Raw genomic sequence first — 23,977 nt, 5'->3', positions numbered from 1 at the left:
TTGTATTTTGGGTAAATCTCAAGGGGAATTAGTTAAACTCTTAAATACAAAACTATATATACACCCTTTATCTTTTATCAATCAAATATGAAATATAGAGTAAACAACATGTTCCTACCCGAGGTTTAGCAAAATGATTATTGATACCCTTGATTTTATTTATTCTAATTTCTACCCTTAAAAGTAACATTGTTTCTTTTATTTTAATAGTTAAAGGCTAAAATGGTCATATAATGTGATCCAAACAATCGACCTCCACCAACAACACTAGTCACCAACCTCACCACCCACAACACCAGTCACCAACCTCACCACCCAATTGCATTGTTTTTTGAGGAAGAGGAAGGGCCGGTGAGCCTAGTTAGTAAAAACGCGTATTATACGCGAATTGTACAGATAGCCATATAATTCGCGTATAAAACGCACGTATACGTATTTTATAAAATCTACCGTATAATTCGCGTATAATAAAGGTTCCCGTATAATTCGCGAATTATTCCCGTATAATTCGCGAATTATTCGCAAACTATTGAAAAAAATAATAATAATCTCACCCCCAAAACGACGTCATTTTAGTGGCTTAAACCGTTGCAGTAATGTTGGGTTTATCCAATCCCCAAGAAAACCTATTCCTAATTCCTACAGCAAATTTGCATCTCCAAATTGCGGCTTCATTTCAGTCGAGCGGCAACTCCCATTGTCATCTTCTTCACTCTAAAGTGTAAAGCTTACACTTACATCCTCATCTTCTTCAATTTACTTCCTCCATCTTAATCCAATCTTCTTCATCGAAATCGAAAACCTACACAAATACAGGTAAAGTGATCATTTTTTCTAGGTGGGTTATGTTTCTAATTTTAGTTCAAATGTTTAGTTTTTATTGAATGACGGAAAAGTTTCTGACTTGATTATAAGTCTTGCATAATCTTTAATGAAAACATATGAAAACGCTTTAAAGATCTGTTGTTTTTCAGTTGATTATTATAATTAGTTATGGGAAAAGAGAAAGATCTGTTTTTTTTATTGAGGTACATATTGTTTTTGAATCGGAGATGGATTATTGTTATAGGGTTTTGATGTGGTGGGTGTTTTTGTGATTGGTTTTTGATGACTGTAATGGGTTTTTATTGATTTTTAATCTGTTTGGTTAAGTGGGTTTTGGTGGTTTTTCTTGAATCTAGGGTTTTGAAGCTACACCATTGAAAATGGAAAATGGGGTTGATAAGCCTGTAGAAGTTAGGGTTGGGGATGAGAAAGTAGAGGAGAGGGTTCAGACGGGCTCTGATGAGTCAAAAGATGTAGAGGTCTTTGAGAGGCGGTTGATAAAAATGCCCATGCACTTGATCAGGAAAAAAAGATGCATCAGGTTTAAAATTTGCAGGTCCATCTTTTATTGGTAACATCACCGCTCCAACCCGCGACTTGGTCACTTTATCAGGTCTCACAACGGATGGGGTTTTGAAACATAGCTTAAAAGATGATAAAGGTTTGATTAAGAACAAGATCATCAAAATTACACCAAAAGAAATTGATTATATACAATTCCCTTCTGGGTTGGGTTTGATTTTTGAACCTAGTATTATGGTAACAACACATGATTGTTGTTCTTGAGATAACCTGAACCTAATTACAATACTTTATTTACTGGCAGAAGCTTATGTAAGGAAACCATTTCAGAAATTTAAAGGGTGGCAATTTTGCACAATGATTAAAAGACTAAAAATTCAAGTAAATATCCTTTGTGTGCCTCTCTGTTACAGCATTTTCGTCATCATCAAGACCATCCACTTCAGTTATTGATACCAAAATGCTTGTAATCAGCCAGATTCTATATCTTCCTTTGGCATCTCTACCACCGTAGTCCATAAAAGTGTTAAAACTAAGATTGATATTGCCGTATTTTTTAAAACGTATTATTGACAATGCACCATATTAAACTCGTATATACTCGTACCGTATTTTTTCCGTATCTGAAATTTATGATCGAATTTTTATAAAGGTATTTTTCACCGTTTGTCGTATTGTACCCGTAAAATTCCCGTACCTTTTTTTGCCGTACCCGTATTTACTAACTAGGCCGGTGAGTTGGAAAATGGGGTCAGAAGCAACTTCTAATACTGTTAGAAATGTTTGCTTTAATGAGCATTAGACTCAAACAGTTCGAGCGTTCCCAATTCTCAAAATGGACTTTTTCAGTTGGCGTACTTAATTCCGTAGTGGCATATGGATTTGGATTTGGCGTTTGCAAACCAGATGCCATTACGGAATTAAGTACGCCAACTGAAAAAGTCCATTTTGAGAATTGGGAACGCTTGAACTGTTTGAGTCTAATGCTCGTTAAAGCAAACATTTCTAAGAGTATTAGATGTTCTATCCTTGAATGCACTAAGGCCACTGATAATCTGACAGCAGTGGATGCCCAATTCATAAAATCTGGATAGCCACTAGCCACCTTGTTAAGGATTTGCGACTTTGTCGCGCTTTCTTCTCCTTTCTTAGGTTGGCCCACTCACCGGAAATGCATCCAACCAATGCCATTCGAACCAGTTGCTATTCCACTTCAAAACCCCTCTCAAACTCATCTTTCTTCTGTTGTCAATTTATTGTCGTCTCCTCTCAAAGGTGCTTAGTTGAATGTCAAATTGGGAATTTTTTTTTTTTTTTTTTTGACATTTTAAGCATTTTGTTGAACTTGTTTATTGGAGATTGTTGCATTGTTGTGTTGTCGTGTTTGCTATTTTTCCAATCATCATTCTACTCCAATGTTAGCTTTGTTTTTATCATCAAAGGTTGCACACCAATCGTTCGACGAAATTTCGCTGAGAAGCCGACACACATTTGTCAATGCAATGTGATTTAAAAGGATTAACACCAATTTCAGGGAACCAAAAACTCCTCCAGGTGCAACCGTCGAATCAAGCTCTATGGCTTGATTCCGACGTCATCGGCCAACCCCATCACCACCAAATTACTCCCTACACTTCACACACCAGAACCCCTCAAACACTTCACCCGATTAACCCCCAAATTGCTAACCGCTTCCTTTTCCATTCATGCACACCTAACCCTCATTTGTGATATGAAATCATCCTTGGATCGTCGAAGTTGCTGAAATTGACTGTTGATTGGTGTTGATGACCGATCCTCAATGGTTGTATTGTTAATTGTGTGTGTTTTCTAGCAGCCAATCAACCTCAACTGCAAGATCTCTTCATCCTCAAAGGTTAGCGGTAGTGGTTTGGAATGGGGTGATTTTTCCAAAAGGTTCAAGGGAAGTTTAATAATAACACGCTCTGTATCTAGGTGAGAACCCAACTGTTACTAACGGTATTACTGTAATGATAGGAATCTGGAATAAATAAAACTAATAGTATCAACTTACCATTTCGCTAAACCTCAGGTGGGAACGTCTTTTAGTCATCAAATATATAATGAGATGTACACATTGCTAAGCTTCAATTATAGATTCATATGACATGTATTTTTATTAAAAAAAAAATAATAACAAACTTATAAATTCTTAAAAGTACAAAATTAATTGAAATTGAAAAAAAATAAAAGGATAGAAATAAATCCAATAACTTTAATAAATATATATCAAAAAAAAATTAGTAGAATAAAATCATAAATTGTGCATAAAACAGTTTCGTGTTATTCAATAATTTTTATAAAACAGAAGGAAAGTAATAATTGGTTTAATTTTGATTTTAAATATACAACATCTTCTCTTTAAATAATTTAGGACTAAAAAGTAATTTCCTTCAATTCTTTAATACGATGCATTCGTTCTTCAGTTCAGTGCCTAGGCATTTTGATTACTAAAAAAATTGCGTCTTGCTTATCCACCAAAAATACAAACCCCAACGGTACAAGAATTGAATGCATCTGATTTGTTGAACCCACCTTGGAAAGCTCCATCAATCTGTTCGCCGTATGTGAATGTGTCGTTGGCAATGGAGTTGAGCGTGATTGGAGAGGGGTTTTAGCTTGAGTATGCAGAGTTGTTTGGAGGGAGAAAGATGATTGTGTTCAAAACTCTTCGGAAACACACTTTATCTCATCAAATCGCCATTGGGGAACAAAGGAGATGGAAGAAGAAGCTAGTGGAGTCAGCCCAAACCCGTCTCGAGAACAGAACAAGAGACTCTAAGCTCGACAAACTCGCCACCAAACTCAAAACCCTCAAAACCATTCTCTCAATCCACCAACTCCTCTCCACTCGAAAGCGCGGTCCCTTCGTCTCCGTTCAGTTGATGTCTCGCTGGAAAAACATTCTCGGATTAAATGTCCACATGGGGAAGTTTATCCACAAATACCCTCATGTTTTCCACGTATTTACACACCCTTTGAAGAGAAATTTTTGTTGTAAATTGACTGCTAGAATGAAATATTTGTTAGATTTAGAAGATAGTGTTATAAAACAGTGTGAATTTGATGCTGTGAGTAGAATCAAGAAGTTGTTATTGATTTCCCAAAATGGGTCTCTTCATGTTCATGCTTTGAGGTTGATTAGAAGAGAATTGGGTTTGCCTGAAGATTTTCGGGAATCTATTTTAGGGAAATATAGTAGTGATTTTAGGTTGGTTGATTTGGAGATTGTTGAATTGGCTAATAGAGATGAGAATTTAGGTGATGCAGCTGTTGAAAAGTGGAGGGAGAATGAATATGAAGAAAAATGGTTAAGTGAATTTGAGGTTAAGTTTGCATTTCCTATTAATTTTCCCACGGGGTTTGAGATTGGGAAAGGGTTTAGGGAAAAGTTGAAGAATTGGCAACGGCTTCCTTATATTAAGCCTTATGAGAGGAAACAGAACTCGGTGAGGGTTCGTACTTGTGGAGGGATTGAGAGGTTTGAGAAGCGTGCGGTTGGTATAATTCATGAGCTGTTGAGCTTGACAGTTGAAAAAATGGTTGAGGTTGAGAGGTTGGTGCATTTCAGGAAGGATTTGGCTATGGAAATTAATGTGCGAGAGTTGCTCCTTAAGCACCCTGGGATTTTTTATATATCTACAAAAGGGAGTACTCAAACAGTATTTCTTAGAGAGGCCTATAGTAAAGGATGTTTGGTTGAACCCAATCCGGTTTATGATGTTAGAAGGAAAATGTTGGACCTTATCTTGTTAGGGTGTCGAAATACTAGAGAATTGCAACACGAAGAAGACATTAAGGAGCAGAGTGACAATGGAGTTGGTAAAATACATGAGGGAGGTACAGGAGATGGTGATTGGGTTATTCCAATATTAGAGAGTTCTCAGAATGGGAATTCAGATGATAATTTTGGGCAGATATGTAGTTTATTTGAAGAAGATTTTGATAGCTGCTCTGAGCAAAGTAGTAGTGAAAGTGAACATGCTTTCAGGGGTGATTTAAATTAACGAGATGTCAAACTTTTACTCTTGCAACATGATGTCTTATATTATTCAAATAGCTTTGATTATAGCAGCATGCCTTGGAGAAGTTTGAGCAAGAAATACATTTAGTAATTTGCCTCAAAATATGATGATGGTAAGTTGCTTTTTCCTCTTAATGCATGATTTTGTTTATTAGATGTTGCTACGTATCCATTAAAATATTTGTTTGATTGATTTTTTTTGTTGTAGCCGCTGAAAGATGTTTATGATGACATATTTTTTACCTTGTATGTTTTTATGTGAAATCATTGCTCTGACTCAGAACTGTGAAAACATGAACAATTTATCTTTTGGACTTGCCAATAGTAAGCATTTGGTTCCGATAGATCAATTGATTAAGTTGGTTGGAATTTTAATTTCTGCTTATGTTAGATTAGAAGTTGAAAAGTACTCTTTCTTTTGTGCTTTATTATTATATAAATTTTAGTTGATATTGTTCTCTATTATTGAGCGGGGAAATGTTTTGTTCAGTAATCTTCTTGGATCAGTTATAAGGTCCTGAAGTTTTAGAAACATTCTTCTGCTAGCCCAAATTTTTTTTAATATGTACGCTGCCATGCACTTTCTCTGAAAGCTTTTGGGTGCACGTGAAATATGAGGAACAAGAAGAATAAAATAAGGTTATCCTACTTTTTGGGTTGAACTCAACCGATTTGTTCTCAGTTCTCTAGAAGGTTGTTTCTCGAAGGTCCTCTTAAACATCTTAAATTGGAGGTGCTGGCCATTCTTATTCTATCTATATTTCTTTCATATCTAAGCTATAATTTGTGTTTAATGGAGCATTCTATGCTCTGAGATAATATTGTCGAAAGCCTTGTGCAGTATTTCGATGTGGCATTGCCTGGTATGGAAGAATCTTGCTAATTAAGTTTCCTGCTTTTTTCCCCTTTGTTTTTTGATAGGAAGCTACCCAATTGGCTCAGGGGCCTAGGGTTTGAGGAAACTATGGCACAGAATCAACTGTATGCACAAGTTCTTTGGACAGCTGATTGGATGTGAATGAAGATTAAGTCTCGTTTGGTTTCAGTTACCTTGGATTAAAGTTTGACCAATTCCAAGGTGCAGAAATTACCTGAAAATGAAAATTGATGCTTAGCAAGCATTGGATGTTCTAGAAAGTGGCATGTTGAAGCAGTGAGTTATGACATAGAAATGGCAAGGACATTTGTCAAATATTCTTGCAATTAGATAAGTAATTTTCTTAAGACTTTGTTCAATGATTCTTCAAATATACTTGCTATTAGTCCTTGACCTGCAAAGGCTATCTGTGTATCTTTAACGCCTTTTATGCTATGCTCTATTAGCCTTTTGGTTGAGCTTCTTAAGATGTTTGTTGGGCGTATCAGTTTCGCAATTGCTAACAAGCATTTTACTATATCAATTTAAATGAAATTAGTAATATTTCTCGTTGAAAGCTGTTATAACTTCATCCAATTAGATTTATCTTGTTGACATTGATAAAAAAAAAAAAAAAAAAAATCCTTCAAATATTTCTAATTCTATATAAAGTGCTATGGATATCTCAAAGACATTAATAAATTAATAAATCATGAAAATTGTGAAACACACAAAATGGCTTGCAAAATCACAGTTTTGTGCTAGACGTCCATATTGTTTATTGAACAAAAATATTAATTTACATGAATCGTATTCCACATTTCACTTCTGCTATAAAAGAACTCCATGTTCAATCAGTTTATATAAATATAGATAACTAAGCTCATGCACTCCATATCGGTTAATCAGTGTAAATTTACAAATCAAGTATAATCAGACATTCTTTAAAAACAACATAATCTAAGATCAACAATAGTTCTAAAGAAATGAGGGTTTTCTCAATGAATATATCAATAGACCTTAAAATAATGATAGTAACAATAATATAGAACACATCTTCTGGATGTATTTCTACTTATGTATATACTAGTAAAAGATTGTACGCAAGATGAAAAATAAACAAATCAGACAGAAAAGAAAAAGTTATGTACATAGGTTCTTGATGCTACAGCAACAAGTTATTTGGCACGAAATTCATTCCTTAATCTAGTGAGGTTCTGTGAGAACTTGTCCCTGTTCTTTGGATCTAAACTCTGAGTTACATCTGTCATAAGTTTGTCAAAGCACAAGGAAAGATGTTGCTGCTGATTCATAGGCTGCAATATCATAAACAAAACAAGAAGGCAAACTGAAGCTTGTTTCACAATGCTAAACTGCAGACTGAATTAATCAATTCTACAACCAAAAGGCAGCCTCCAGTAATACACAAGAATACACATATCAATATCCAAATTAGTGATTGTCAGTTCAGTAACCAGCATAAGATTGTCTGAAGTGAAGCGAAAACCTAAGGGCCAGAAGTGCATTATTATTATTATTATTNTATTTCTAATTCTATATAAAGTGCTATGGATATCTCAAAGACATTAATAAATTAATAAATCATGAAAATTGTGAAACACACAAAATGGCTTGCAAAATCACAGTTTTGTGCTAGACGTCCATATTGTTTATTGAACAAAAATATTAATTTACATGAATCGTATTCCACATTTCACTTCTGCTATAAAAGAACTCCATGTTCAATCAGTTTATATAAATATAGATAACTAAGCTCATGCACTCCATATCGGTTAATCAGTGTAAATTTACAAATCAAGTATAATCAGACATTCTTTAAAAACAACATAATCTAAGATCAACAATAGTTCTAAAGAAATGAGGGTTTTCTCAATGAATATATCAATAGACCTTAAAATAATGATAGTAACAATAATATAGAACACATCTTCTGGATGTATTTCTACTTATGTATATACTAGTAAAAGATTGTACGCAAGATGAAAAATAAACAAATCAGACAGAAAAGAAAAAGTTATGTACATAGGTTCTTGATGCTACAGCAACAAGTTATTTGGCACGAAATTCATTCCTTAATCTAGTGAGGTTCTGTGAGAACTTGTCCCTGTTCTTTGGATCTAAACTCTGAGTTACATCTGTCATAAGTTTGTCAAAGCACAAGGAAAGATGTTGCTGCTGATTCATAGGCTGCAATATCATAAACAAAACAAGAAGGCAAACTGAAGCTTGTTTCACAATGCTAAACTGCAGACTGAATTAATCAATTCTACAACCAAATGGCAGCCTCCAGTAATACACAAGAATAAACATATCAATATCAAAATTAGTGATTGTCAGTTCAGTAACCAGCATAAGATTGTCTGAAGTGAAGCAAAAACCTAAGGGCCAGAAGTGCATTATTATTATTATTATTATTATTATTTTTCTGTTTTAATGCATGTAACTTCCATACTTTTGTTCTTGACATGACTGCATTAGAGTTAATCCAATTATAACACAACTCTGAAGCCATACATGTGACTAATTAACATGTCTTGCAAATTGAGATTTGGAAGCACAGAAAATATGGTCCAGAATAACATTCACTTTTTCACCCATTAGTTCATGTCATCAGCAGAAGTCCAAAGACAAATATCATCTACAGCAGAATATTGAGCAAAACAGTGTTCAATTTTCAAGGCTTTCAACTTCAGTTGGTTCTTCTAGAAAGAAATTATGGCTTTCAAAGGGAAAAGGAAAGCAACAGTCTTCAGTTCCAAGATTCTTAGGTAGAGTACAGTTTTTTTCTCTTATTCTGTTGTGGATGGCAAATTCACTTTACGTTTTCTTTTTCTTTTTAATCTCTTCAGTAAATAATATGCTTTATTTTTCTTTAAAAAAAAAAGAAAAAAAAAATCTGATATGAAATCATATCTTTCCATGGATAAAAATATATGAGCCACTGAAAGAATTCAAGTCCAAAGGTGTTCCTTGAAAGCACAACAAAAGTTCTGTTTTTATTAGAAATGTATATTCAACTTTCATGTGAAATAAACTTGATAAAACAACATTTTAGATTGCAACCTAAGTTATCAAAAATATCTACATTGAAGCATATAAAAAAGTTAATAAACTAAAAATAAAAGTCAGTTTCAAGCATATGAGTAAACATCATACTGAAAAATGAAGGGAGAAGAGAGATGAAGAAACAGGAGAATTAAAAACAAACAAAAAAGAATACAAAGAAGAAAGAAAATTAAAGAGAATAAAAAAGACGCTAAAAAGGGAAAACAAAAGAAGAAAAGCAAATAAGAAATGGATGAGGAGGTAGAGAAGAAGGAAGCGAAATACAGGAGATAAAGAAACAAATAGATAAATGGTGACTAGGAATAGAGAGGAGAGGAGAAGAAAGAAGAACAAGAAACAAAGAAAAATGCAGATACAATAAACTGACACAACCATATCATTAGATAAAACTAACGAAGGGTGAAGGGAAGTAGAGAACTTTCAAATATTGTAGATGCCAAGAGATTAAATTTAAGATAGAAACTTATATTTCTAATCTATTAAGAGGTCATACGAACAAGAGACAGATTATTAAGCAGAATAAAACCAACATATTAACATGTGGGTATACAAAATTATATTATATGAAAATAATACAAGTCAGTCCACTATACACAACTTCAGTTTGGCATGTACCTAGGCAAAACTCTGGTAAAGATTACTAGCCTGATAGGGCAAACGTGTGTTAAGTTACCACTAAACCCAGCAGCTTAAAAACTATTAAAAGGGCAGACAATAATATTTAAACTTAACACATCACTTCAAATGCACAAAGCTTAGATCAAACATAGCCACAGACACATACAACAAAAAATAAAACTGACGTACTAGAAGTATTGAACACAAAACTAATTGGTCCGCCTAACTCTGATACCATTTTAATTTTAAAAGCTTAAGTTATTAGGTAAGAGTTTCAACAATAATATTTCAACTCTAGCAGGGTGCTAGTGCTTTCATGTTTGTTAAGTAATGTCTTGTATAGTCCTTGCTTAGCCTTAAAAAAGGTCGATAAAACCTGTTAGTTTCCTTTTATTCTAAAAAACATGCAAACACAGTTAATCATATCATGAACCAAGAAGAGACTTTTTAACATGCTAATTGACTGGTCAATGTTAGATCAAACTTTCTGATAACAAGAAAGAGTGCAGAGATAGTAATAAATCAAAATGTGTCAAACTTACTTGTGAAGCCAGAATTTGAGCCTTTGTATTTGTGAACATCTGCAAAATACCAAGAAAATCTCAGTTTAGAATATACTCATAAGATCAGTATTATTTATCAGATCACCATTTTGTCACCACAACAAAAATGCTTTTCAAGTCATGAATTCTCTCTCTGAGAGGTAAAGTTGGTTTTTTCTCCTTTTAACATACAAAAGCTCTTTTATATCATGTGTTAAAAAAAAAGTCCCTCCCTCCTTCTCTCTCTCTCTCTCTCTCTCTCTCTCTAAAATAGGATTTATTGATATTTTCCTTTTATAACGATAAACTTTGTATTAAAATAGCAAAATTATTGACTTTTCTTTAACAGTACCAAATTTTTCACATCATTCATCAGTGATCTTTTAACCATACTGAGAGTTTGTAACTATACTTTTGGAAATAAAAATTGAAACCAAGGAAAAAACCTTGGTAATAGGATGGGTAATGAAGATTATGACAACGGGATTGGAAAAATAAATAAATAAATTACTACCTCTTCACTTATAAGTATCAAACTTAGCAATGATCTGCTAAGACTCCATTGACAGCCACAGTCTTCCAATAAGATCATCTCAAAGATGGTTTTCAATATCTAGAGAGAGAAAAAAGTTTAGTGAAAAAGATACATATATGTACAGAACATCAGAGGGTAGAGACAAGAATTGATGACATTGATGCTTCCAAACAAATGTAAGTACTATAACAACATATCTCTTCAATTTTCCATGAACTTGTCTGAACTGTACTTTAACAATAAGTTAAGAATTAAGAAAGATCTAATAGATATGTTTAAATCACATAAATATTTTCAGTACTTGGTCAATAGCAGACCACATAAATTACAAGAATAACACATTTAATCTCCACAATAAAATTACAACTACATAGTTAAAAATTCCTAAGTTCCAAGAATAACACATTTAATCTCCACAATAGAACCACAACTACATAGTTAAAAATTCCTCCAAAAATTTCCAGCGTAAATTTTGTAACTAAGCAGAAGTAAGATAACTGTAGTCGTCTTTTCTGTTATGAGTAAAAAAAAAAAAAAAGAAAAAAAAAAAGGGTAATATTATATTGACCAATAGTAAATGGTCTCCAACCTAAGAACTAACTTCTTTTTAGCTTTCATTTATTAAAAGAGAGAGAGAGAGAGAGAGAGTTTCAGCTCATGTTAATTAATACTTCAACACATTTAGACTTTTGTTAATTAATGTTGACGAGGAAAGTTGCTTTACGCATATGAATGACAAATGAAAGCAAATCATGGCTGATAATTGCAGCTCACTCACATTTGGAAATAAACCAGGGCAATCTGAAATGTGTTTTGCAAGATTGAGAGCAGCTGGTGAAGTAGGTGAGTCTCCTGTTATAATGTGGATGAAATAAAAAGTAGCCAAATTGTCAATGCTGGATGCACACTGCAATATCATTTTAAGTTAGTTACTGGTAGGAAGCATCACATAGCCTGAGCGGAGTAAATATTTTAAACAGAAAATAATAAGAGAAAAAAAGATAAGAATACAGTAGTCCATCACCTAACAATATTTTTTAAGGGATCATGCATTGCCAGGCAAACAATAGTAAAGAGGCTCTAAAATCCAGAATGTATAGTTTTATATATTAGATCTAAAAAAGTATATATAAAGAATACTGTAGTCCATGACCAAAAGATATTTTCTAGAGGGTCTAAAATATTAAAACACTGTGGTGAAAGAATCAGAAGAACTTAAAATAGGCAAATAATTATAAACATACCTGTGATATGATATTTGTATTTACACTTTTAAGACCCGCTTCAAGAGATCTAATGATGTATATGAAGGAGTTGGTATCTCGATTCAATATAAAAGCCAAATGGTTGTTCAATATAACTTCCAAAAATGCAAAATAACCGGTGGCAAGCTGGAAAAAAAAAAACACAACACTTGAAATCTTTGTAAACTATAAATAGCCAAAACCAGCAGAAAAACACACTACTTTTTTGTGATGTGATATGAAAAGCAAGCATTGAAAACTCTATACTATTATTAAAGTGTTCGAACATAAAGGTAGCCTTATCTTCAACCCATCTTAACTTTCAATTTATTCAGTTATTCAGCTAGAAAAGATACGTATATATTACAAATAGGCATAATATTGAAACAGCAAAGCATCATCAGTCGTCACACTAGGATAGATATGTAGTAAAAGAAAGAAATGAAATCTAATTGGCATGCCAGATGGGATAATCTCACTGGATAAGGATAGATCATATCTTAATATTGGAATAAAGACTGGATAAAAAGGCTGGATATACATGAACAAAGAAGAAGAAAAATAGGAGAATAAAATAAAAATTAAAAAAAGAAAAGAAAGCAAGAGCAAAGGAAAAGTAGAAACGTTCCAGCCAACAACCACCATTGGTAAATAAAGATAAAAAGTACTTCTCCCCCACGGACTCCTATGTCTATTACTTTTGAAAAAAACCTTATGTCTATTAGTAAAGGAAAAAGATTTACATGGAATAGATCAATGAGTGAAAAGGCTGGGAAGGCAGTATCAAAAACTAAACTCCCCCGCAGATTCCTATCAGACAAAAGTATTAGAAAATATAGTTCTCACCAAGCTCCTACCAACCCCACAAACAATAAAACAAAAACCAATATGAGAAAAGAAATTCCAAAAACAAATTCCCCAGAAAATTGCTGCCATCAATTTTGATGAATAAAGATATAGACTTCTCCCATCCAAATCTTATACCCTGTCAGCCATGGGGCTGAATGCATGAAAAAGGACTTAAACGTAAAACAATAGATGACTAACTCCCATCTAAACACAACAGTTTATTAAAGTAGAAGCAATATGACTCAAATGCTCAAGACACTACAAGCAGAATGGTGAAGACAAAGTACATAATACAGAATTATAGAAGGCAAAGGTCAGGGCCAGTCACATGACTAAATTGAATCAGATAGCGTGTCATGAGACAAACAAAGAGATGTTAAGTGGAAGAAAAAAAATCACTTCTTATAGAAAGAATGAAAGAAAGAGATCTCAACCAGGATTTATTGATTTACTTCTAAAATAAGACGGATAATGGAATAGAAAATTTAAAAACAAGCAAAATACATCTCAATGGCATAAGATATATGGTGCACCAAACAGAAACAAACAAACTACATTGGAGCTTAAGCAGGGTACATGTAGCAGAGGTTATGCATATTAACAAAGCAAGGATATTATACATTGTATGAATATGACTGGCAAAAACAGGTTTAGAGCAATATGCATAAACTCAATGAAAAAAGTTGTACCTTCCGGAAGGCCAAAATATCAGCCAAGGGAATTGATAATGTAATCTTTAAAGCAACATCAAGAGAATCAGTGAGTGACCTATCACCATAAAGCTCAAACACACCAAAGTTGACATAGCTTCCAGACAGAGCTGTCATGACAAAAGGAAGAAAAAAAAAACCACATGAAAAACAGCCAGCACATGTTGACTTTCTGTGAAAGAAAAAAATAGAACCAGTTTTCATATATATATATATCATCGAACATATCTGATTATTTTAGATTTCCTGTATCCAATGTACTTTATCCATTTATGAGAGTTTCACAATTCATCAAAAATACTTGGAACTTTAACAAAACAATGAAGAAAAAAATAAAATTGAATCATACATATATAACAAATAATTATTATTATTAAAAAAGAAAAGACTTTCTTAAACAATGAAAATTATGATTTCTAACATTCTGCATCTAGCAGGATTAGTTAGAATATAAAAATTTAACAAACTTTGCTCAAATATGCTTGAAGAACCTATAAATAATGATTATTAAATTTCTAACAGTAAATAAACAAAATTTCATTTCAGTTTTTAAAATTCAGTATATATGACATGCTATTTGAAAAAAAATTATGGTACACTTAAGAGGATCTACGAAGAAGAAAATAGCTCCATAGTTTTAATCTATTCTTTTAACTGAGAGAATATAGAAGTAAAAGAAGATTGGTGTTAAAATTTATTTATTTATTATTAGAGAAATAGAAACTAATCCTCCTTGCAACCATTTCTGACCCTTAGACTATTCCACTGGTCAAAAACAGAAGACAACATATTATATGAAATATGGTCTCTCAGACTAAATTACCCTTTTTTTTTTTTTTTATAGGAAACAAAAAGATAGGTGCTTGATAAGAAAAAGAGTTAAAACAAAGGACCAGATTTCCGCAATAGCAAAACAAAGTAACTCTTAAGAAGGCAAAAACTGTGCAACCAAGTTTGGTGAATATGTTACTAACAAAAACAACATAGATGTGAATAAAATTGAGGATGAATAGATTTTGAGATACCATTATTTTCCATTAGCATTGGTAGATGACCAAATATATATGACATAATAAATATTATTAACCAAATGATATTATTTAATTTAAACAATTAAGACGAACCACCCAACAAAAGTTTAGAAAGAAAATCCATACCTCTAGTAAGAATGGTCAAACATATCCATATTCCCTTGTATTTGAAGTTATACATATCTGTTTGATTGGGAAGGGACAAAATCCGTGACCCATAAGCAACAATCAGTTTACTGATCTCTCGGAAGAGAAGTAAACCATTAGGAGAGGATGACTCAAAATTCAATCGTTGAGATTTGTTCAGTACCAACTCAGCCACAAATTTCAACAACGGAGTTGTCACCTGAGACATTTTCTAGTATCAGAAAAAGTTCCTTTGAACATAGAAAGGGACGTGTTCCATTCCCACATAAGGTCTGCAGGTGAGGAGATCACTAAATAGCATCATAAATAAGAGTTTTAAAATTCTAAAACCCAAGGCAAGGATTTTAAAATGTTTTTTGAAAAAGTAACTAAAAGAAAAAACTAAGTAACAGTTATATAGTTTCTTGCAAGATGGTTATATCAAATAAGAAAAGCAAGCATCAAACCGCAACATAATAAACTTAGCACATTGGTAAGGTTACAACATCATATTTAATGTCAGAATATGTTTCAAGCCGGATTAAGGTCTGCAGGAAATTCTCAACACAATCTACAAACATGATCCAGACTGTTAAAGATTGCGTGACTTGCAGATAAGTTATTTCCCTCTTCTTTTAGTCACCTGCATTCCTTGACAGGAAGTGTGACTTGCTGCTATTTGATTTAATGGCATGTGCTAAACCATGAGTCATGTATACAAACACAAGGTTTGACTTTTACATTTTCAGTTGTATAAAAGTCACTGATAAAAGACCAGAAACTTGTATCACAAAGTTAAAGGATATATTTTGATTTTGGCAAACACATCAAAGATATCATGTTCTCTTTTTCTAAGCAAACATAATTAAGAAAATACCTGACTATCTCAAGACAAAAATAACTACAGATAAAAAACCTTTCAAATGGCAACTAATCATCTTAAGTATAGCAAGTGAGCAGCTCTTATTTTAAAAAAGATGATGAGTTGCTCGCTTTTCTATTTACACCATGCAAAACCATTGATATTGCAGGTTGCAACTTACCTCGGGAGTATCAGTCCAATGTGTAATGGTTTTCAAAAGAAGCAGCATATGTGCTGGATATAGCCAATCAAAAAGGAAACCATACGTTCTGCGGCTGAAAGAGGATTAAACAGAAAAATTAGCATGGCCTTGGGAAAAAATTTACATTGGAGAAATTCACAGGATTGCCAACCTATTTGTGGCCATCGCTATTCCTCTAAGATCCCGCATTAGCCCAATTAATGCATATTTTACAGTGTCTAAGCGAAACGTTGCATCAGTTGTCAATTCCAAACTGACAAAAACCTTGGCATAACAACTTTAAATTAGACTTCATGGAGAAGAGAGAAGGCAATCTTATGCATGTTAATGCACTACCAAAGCAAGACTATGCAATCTTATGCATGTTAATACACTACCAAAGCAAGACTATGGGCTTTTAGCATGACACAAGTGCAAAACAGTACTCGAAATATAAAAGATGAGAATGCACATGTGAAGAAAGTTTAAAAGAGCAACACTATGTAATCAAACATATATACAAGTGACTCCATCACAATGTCTGATTATCTGTATGTGTGTACACGTTTACACTCAATAAGACAACCAAGGAGCAACATCAAAATAACCCATTCCTCTTAAGAATCTCTTCATAAATATTTTAAAGAGATTTAAAATAATGACAATCAATGCAATTACATTGTCAAAAAACTGTCCTTTTGACATTCAAAATCAAAGGATGACACATCAACTCATTTACACATCAGGCACATAGGATGACACATTACTTGGATGGAAAATCAGAACACTACTTAGGATGTGTAGGATTTCTAGATTAGAATATGATCAATTTATGAGTTATCTAAGTCTTATCTAGTTTAAGAGATTGAAATAAAAAGAGATAATATTAGTCTAGAGTCCTAATCCTAGTCTAAGAGTTATCTACTTGGGTCTTAGTTCAATTATATAAATTGAGAGTTTGTAATACAATTAGATATGTTTAAAATAAAAGATTATCAGGATTTGTTTTCTCGGTAGAAGACAGGAGAGAAGTCCAAGTCCCCCAAGGAGCAGAAGTCCTCCAAGGGATTCAAGGTTAGGATCCTCCTCAAGCAGCAAGGATCAGCTTCATCTAACTGGTCATAATAATGTGGACCAGAACTCCATTCAAATTAGTGTTCATAAACTGAATGGTAGAAATTATGTACCGTGGTCTCAGGCTATGAAATTAATGATAAGAGGGAAAGGAAAGTTGGGCTACTTGACTGGAAGTGTTAAAGCTTCAGAAGAAGATGATCCGACATATGAGAAATGGGATGCCGAGAATAGCACTGTTATGACTTGGTTGATCAACTTGATGGAAGAGGAGTTTGGAGGGCTGTTCTTATTTCTTCCCACTGCGAAGGGCATTTGGGAGATGGCAAATGAAACATATTCAGACATGGGAAACTCAGCATAGGTTTTTGAGTTAAAAACACGCTTGAGGGAGACCAAACAGGATGGTATGTCGGTCACTCAGTACTACAGTATTTTAGCTTAATTATGGCAAGAACTGGACATGTTTGTGGACTTTGATTGGAGTTGAACTCTGGACAACGTTAAATATAGAAAGATGTTAGAAAAAGAAAGAATATTTGAGTTCTTGGTTGGACTAAATAAGGAGCTTGATGAAGTACAAGGTAGAGTTCTGGGCAAAGATCTTTTACCCTCTATTCAAGAGGTGTTTCCAGAGACCAAAAGAGAGGAGAGTAGGAGGAAAGTAATGATGGGTGAATCTGCTTCTTCTGGTATGTCAAATCTATTACCTGGGTCAACCCTGGCATCTAAGGGTTGGAAGAATTCGACAAGAGATCAGAAATTGAGGAGGAAAGGAGAGAAACCATGGTGTGAGTATTGCCGTAAACCAGGGCACTCTAAGGAGACTTGCTGGAAATTACATGGCAAGCCAACAAAGTTTACAAATTGGAAGGCTAATAAGACTAGAAGGAAAGGTTTTATTGCTGAAGTTGAAGGAAATATTGTCCAGAATTCAGAAGGAAAGGAGTCTATTCCATTCAGCAGAGAACAATTGGAGCATCTAAAGGAACTTCTCAATCAATCTAATCTGGCTAGGCATTCATGTTCTCTTGCTTTAACAGATAACTCCCATACAGCCTTATGTGCAGATCTTGAAACAGAAAAGCTATGGGTAATAGATTCCGGAGCCTTTGATCATGTGTCAGGTAATTCAAATGTTTTTATATCTTATACCCCGTGTTATGGGAATTCGAGTGTGAAAACGGCTGATGGCTCAATGGTAAAGGTGGCTGGTAAAGGCACAATGAAGCTTTCAAGAAATCTGACTTTAAATTCAGTTCTCTATGTGCCAAATGTAACTTGTAACTTATTGTCTATTAGCAAATTGACTAAAGAATTGAATTGTGTAGCTAAGTTTTCCTCTACTTGTGAATTTCAGAATTTTCTATCGGGAAGGATGATTGGCAATGCTAGTGCAAGAGGGGGACTCTACTACTTTGATAAAGCAAAATCTGAGAATAACGGTGCAAATAAAGACAGTTTCTAGGTGTAACTCTATCTCTACTTCAATTGATTTGGAAATTATGCTATTGCATCATAGACTAGGACACCCCAGCTTTCCTTATTTACAAAAATTGTACCCATTGTTATTTAGAAATAAAAGTTTATTTTCTTTTAAGTGTGAAACTTGTCAACTTGCAAAACCCACCAGGTCTATTTATCCAGCTCATAACTATAAGAGTTCTAGGCCTTTTTCAATTAATCATAGTGATATTTGGGGGTCATCTAAAGTTACAAATATTGTAGGGTCTAAGTGGTTCATTATGTTTATTGATGATCACACCAGAGTATGTTGGGTATACCTGATGAACAACAAATCTGAAGCAGGTCAATTGTTCAAAAACTTTCATTCAATGGTAGAAACTCAGTTTCAAGAAAAAATTCAGGTTTTACGGACTGATAATAGTAAGGAATATTTTTACTCTATCCTAGGAAACTACCTGTTACATCAGGGGATTGTACATCAAAGCTCTTGTGTTAATACACCACAACAAAAAGGGATAGCTAAAAGAAAGAATAGGCACCTATTAGAGGTAGTTAGAGCCTTAATGTTTACCATGAATGTACCTAAGTATTTTTGGAGTCATGCAATTTTAACAATTGCATATTTGATAAATAGGTTACCTACTAGAATTCTGGATTTTCATACATCTCTTGAGACTTTGCTAAACACCTTTCCTAATTGTAGAATCCTAAATCCTTTACCCTTAAAGGAGTTTGGATGTACTACTTTTGTATATGTTATGTCTCCTAATAGAGGAAAGCTAGACCCTAGGGCCATTAAATGTATCTTCCTTGGATATTCTCCCACACAGAAAGGCTATCAGTGTTACTATCTTGTAAAGAGAAAATTATATGTCTCTAGTGATGTTACATTTTTTTAGTCACATCCATTATTTCCCACTTCCCTTCAGGGGGGAAATTTGAGAGATTGTGAAGGTCATTCATGGGAAGTAGTGTTACCCTTACAACCACACTTGAGTCAGTCTCAGCAGTCTCCCAATCCAGGTCAAAGTTCAAAGTCACCTAGTTCAGGTCAGGTTCCTATAGGTCAGCCTAGTCCTATAAGAATGAGTCAAATCTCCTAGTCAGCGTAGTTGAGGTCAGGTTCTTATACGTAAGCGTAGTTCAGGTCAGGTTCCTATAGGTCAGCCTAGTTCAGGTCAGGTTCTTATAGGTAAGCCTAGTTCAGGTCAGGTTCCTATAGATCAGCCTAGTACTATAAGGATGAGTCAATCTCCTAGTCAGCCTCCCAATTTAGGTCTTACTCCAACTATACAGCCCACTCTTGATAAACCAAACTCTCAGGAAAGATTGGAACCAAGGGGAGGTCTGGAGAGATTAAATCAACCAGGTCTCCAACGTTGTTCTCAAAGAACTGACTATCAAAGTGGAAGGAAACCTAATGATCTACATAAGCAATCATCCCAATCGAAAGAAACCAGTGATTCACAGTCACAAGGTAAGGAAGAACTATCTTCTGATGAGTCTAAATTAGGGCATAATGATTTACATTTACCAATTGCACTAAGGAAGGGTGTTAGATCCTATACATTGCATCCTATTGCTAAGTATGTGGCTTATGATAAGTTGGTAGATGATTTTTTGGCATTCACCACTAATCTATCAGCTATGAAGGTTCCAGCAACAGTACATGAGGCATTGGAGGATGAAAAGTGGAGAAGGCTGTGATAGAGGAGATGTAGGCTCTTGAGAAAAGCAAGACTTGGGAGCTTGTGAGTTCACTTGAAAGGAAAACAACTGTGAGCTGCAAGTAGGTGTTTACTATTAAGTATAAGGCAAACGGAACAGTTGAAAGGTATAAGGCAAGGTTGGTGGCAAGGGGATTTATGCAAATCTATGGAGTAGACTATGAGGAGACCTTTGCTCCGATGGCTAAGTTGAACACTATCAAGGTGCTCTTGTCTCTTGCAGCAAATCTAGACTAGCCTCTACAGTAACTAGATGTGAAAAACGCATTTTCCAAATGGTGAACTTTTAGAAGAGGTATACGTGGAAATGCCACTAGGGTTTGAAAGGAGTGGAAAGGACAGAAAAGTATGCAAATTGAAGAAATCATTATATGGCCTAAAATAGTCTCTACGAGTCTGGTTTGAAAAATTCACAAAGGTTGTTAAGAGGTATGGTTTTACTCAGGAGCAGATTAATCAAACATTATTCTTTAAAACCTCTAGAGGTAAAATTACTATTCTAATTGTTTATGTAGACGATATTATTATTATTACTAGAGATAATTTTGAAGAAATGGAGGCTATGAAGAAGGTTCTTGCTCGGGATATTGAATTGAAAGACTTAGGGTACTTAAGGTATTTTTTTGGTATGGAGATTGCTAGGAGTAAAAAGTGAATTCAATTTCATGAAGAAAATATGTGCTGGATTTACAAAAGGAGACAGATATGCTAGGTTGCAAGCCAGTAGAGACTCCCATTGAACCAAATCTGAATTTTGAGAAAATGAGTGGTGATGCTCTGGTTGATAAAGGTAGGTATCAAAGGCTAGTTGGGAAGTTAATATACCTATCTCATACTAGACCTGACATAGCCTTTTCGGTGAGTGAGTGAGTCAGCATATGCATAAGCCACAGGAGAAGCATTTTGAGGCTGTTAGTAGGATTCGAAGGTACCTTAAAATGACCCTTGGGAAGGGGATGTTTTTCGCTAAAAAGAATAAAAGGAAAGTAGAAGCATTCACGGATGTAGGCTAGGCTGGTTCTATGGATGATAGAAGATCGACCTCAGGTTATTGCACTTTTGTTTGGGGAAATTTAGTAACCTGGAGAAATAAGAAGCAGAACATGGTAGCTAGAAGTAGTGCTGAGACTGAGTTTCGTGCTACGACTCATGGGATTTGTGAACTAATATGGCTAAGAAGACTCTTGAGAGAGCTTGGAATCAAAAGTGAGGAGCCTATAAGGTTGTATTGTGACAACAAGGCTGTGATTGGGATAGCACACAAGCCAGTGCATCATGATAGGACTAAGCACGTTGAAATAGATAAACATTTCATCAAGGAGAAGATAGAAGATAAGTTGTTGTGTGTTACCTACTTGCCTACAAGTCAGTAGACAATAGATATTCTTACCAAAGGACTGCCTAGACAGTTGTTTGATAATCTAGTTTCCAAGCTAGGAATGACAAATATCTATTCACCAGCTTGAGGGAGAGTGTAGGATTTCTAGATTAGAATATGATCAATTTAGGAGTTATCTAAGTCTTATTTAGTTTAAGAGATTGAAGTAAAAAGAGATAATATTAGTCTAGAGTCCTAATCCTAGTCTAAGAGTCATCTACTTAGGTCTTAGTTCAATTATATAGATGGAGAGTTTGTAATACAATTAGATATGATTGAAATAAAAGATTATCAGGATTTGTTTTCTCCTGATTTCAGGACGTGTAGTATTATGCGTTTAATGCAATACACAAATTACCGCAAAATGTAGTAGAGAAAAATGACAAAACAAAAAGAGCTTCCACTTCTAATATTGGATATACATATAGGATCTTGGGTAGAATGCAAAGTAAAATAAAATTCTTGGCAAGGAGATTAGTTTTTAAATTTTGAACCAAGGTCACAGAGAAAAAACTAAAATACCTGCTGAAAATGATCCATTGAAGATTTGAATTTCAGAAAACTATCCTCCATGAATATTAACAAGCCAACAGTGTAATAGAAGGTTGTTCTACCACGAGAACATCTGTGGTCCTCTAAAAAAGGAAAGTGTTCTCTCTGGAAAAGACAAAGGACAAGACATTAAAGTACTATTTTTTTATGCAAGAAACATAAAAAGATTAAAAAGAAATACAAAACGGAGTACCAGTAATCCAAAAGTAGTTATACACTCAAACAAACATTATACATATCCAATACATGAAAGCAGAATCAAAACTTCAATAGAAAAATGTCTCAGTATTTACGTCAGATATTAAGACTCTGATATTATCCAACTTCAGAAGCAGCTTTCCAGTCATATATCTGCACAAAATGCATCTTAGTATAATTATCCTAAAATAAGATTGAGTCAAGACATAACAGGAACTTTTATATAGTCATCAGCAAGAATAGAACTAACCCAGATACCATATCCAAGAAGAGACTTAAGGTACGATTAATAAGCTCTTCACTCTACAATAAACAAAATTTTTAGCATTAACTGAATCCAAGGAACAAGAGAAAGTAAATAAGTTATGCAATGCACCTCTTTGTAAGACTTTAGATTAGTTGCAATCTTTCTAACAATAGCATTCAATAATAGCAGATTATCATGGATTCCAAGAAGCTCTGACAGTCGAGAATATAACATCTGAAAATAAAGTAGATATCATCAAAATGCATGAAGATGTTTAAAGTGCAGAAGAAAATCAAAGGTATGTGTTTAAACTACAGATTCATGTACCTTCGCAGAATGCACAGCCTGATCGCCAACATAAGACTTCCTAAACTGTTCAAAGAAGGTGAGAATTGCTAGATCAAGTCTTTGTTTGCTCAATTCACCATATCTCTGTCAAATTTCAAATTAAGTTGATAGGAGTTATTGGTGAGAATCTGAGGAAAAGGAAAGGATCTAGATAGGCACTATTGCTTTCAAGTCAATTTTAACCTCTTTAAACGAACGAGTAAATGATTAAATCAATCTGGCAATGCATCAAGAATCCCGTCTTAATTAGTTCAAAAATGCATATTCTCAAAGGAAAGAAAAATGGTTTGAAGTATTGGTCTAACCGCATTAGCAGGACACTTTTAATATTGTACATTCATGGTACATTACCCAAAATTGCAGGGTCCAGACCCATGTCCTACAGCAATACAGCAATAATTATAGAATTTTGCTGTCTCAACAACACAACTATAGCTCAATATATATACATATATATAATAATTCTCTAGTCATGACCGTCCTAAAATAATTATTTCAAAACTATGCTTGTATATCGTTGGATTCACTTATTGGATTAAAATGATATTTCATAAATAAGGATCCAATGATGATTAAGCATGGTCTTAATATAATTATATCATGAATATTCGTCCTGATATAAATTTTATACTTGCTCAGGACTATATATGTTCACTGTTGGATTCATTACATTTTGAGTACAAGTGTGAAGACTGGAAGCTAATAATGTTGAAATGTTGTTAAGTGATAATTAAGGCAATCAATTAGGGAGTAGAAAAACAAGGCAATGCACAATGATTCACAATCCTCATCCCAGGTGTACAATAAGCCAGTATCAATACATCCCATTGAGGTAGAAACTTCTATTTAAATATGAACATACAGAAATAGAACACAGAAGCACATATAAAGTGGACAGTTATGATCAATCAAGAAGGCTTTTGAAGCAAAAGAATTAGATTCACTCTGGCACC

At 34.0% G+C, this 23,977-nt stretch overlaps 2 protein-coding genes across 2 annotated transcripts in view; one reads left to right on the top strand and one right to left on the bottom strand.

Moving 5' to 3' along the window:
* Window positions 1-3,807: 3,807 nt before the first annotated feature.
* LOC116117353 (protein ROOT PRIMORDIUM DEFECTIVE 1) lies at window positions 3,808-6,672 on the top strand. Its single transcript, XM_031403401.1, has 2 exons — window positions 3,808-5,505; window positions 6,314-6,672. Exon 1 carries the CDS (start codon window positions 4,020-4,022, stop codon window positions 5,373-5,375), a length of 1,356 nt encoding a protein of 451 aa, XP_031259261.1. The 5' UTR covers window positions 3,808-4,019; the 3' UTR covers window positions 5,376-5,505; window positions 6,314-6,672.
* Window positions 6,673-8,161: 1,489 nt separating this feature from the next.
* Window positions 8,162-23,977, bottom strand: part of LOC116117343 (exportin-7-A-like) — a 32,275-nt gene continuing 16,459 nt past the window's right edge. Inside the window, 14 exon segments of the mRNA XM_031403390.1 lie at window positions 8,162-8,456; window positions 10,496-10,534; window positions 11,010-11,108; window positions 11,809-11,937; window positions 12,275-12,421; window positions 13,813-13,943; window positions 14,991-15,210; window positions 16,034-16,127; window positions 16,206-16,318; window positions 22,202-22,336; window positions 22,525-22,582; window positions 22,680-22,732; window positions 22,806-22,910; window positions 23,004-23,108. Of these exon segments, the coding sequence (XP_031259250.1) occupies window positions 8,319-8,456; window positions 10,496-10,534; window positions 11,010-11,108; window positions 11,809-11,937; window positions 12,275-12,421; window positions 13,813-13,943; window positions 14,991-15,210; window positions 16,034-16,127; window positions 16,206-16,318; window positions 22,202-22,336; window positions 22,525-22,582; window positions 22,680-22,732; window positions 22,806-22,910; window positions 23,004-23,108 (1,566 nt within the window). The 3' untranslated portion in view covers window positions 8,162-8,318.

This window comes from Pistacia vera, unplaced genomic scaffold (assembly GCF_008641045.1).
Source record: "Pistacia vera cultivar Batoury unplaced genomic scaffold, PisVer_v2 Contig804, whole genome shotgun sequence".
Lineage (NCBI taxonomy): Eukaryota > Viridiplantae > Streptophyta > Magnoliopsida > Sapindales > Anacardiaceae > Pistacia > Pistacia vera.
Note: the sequence above shows the minus strand (reverse complement) of the source record. Positions and strands in the feature narration are given on the sequence as shown.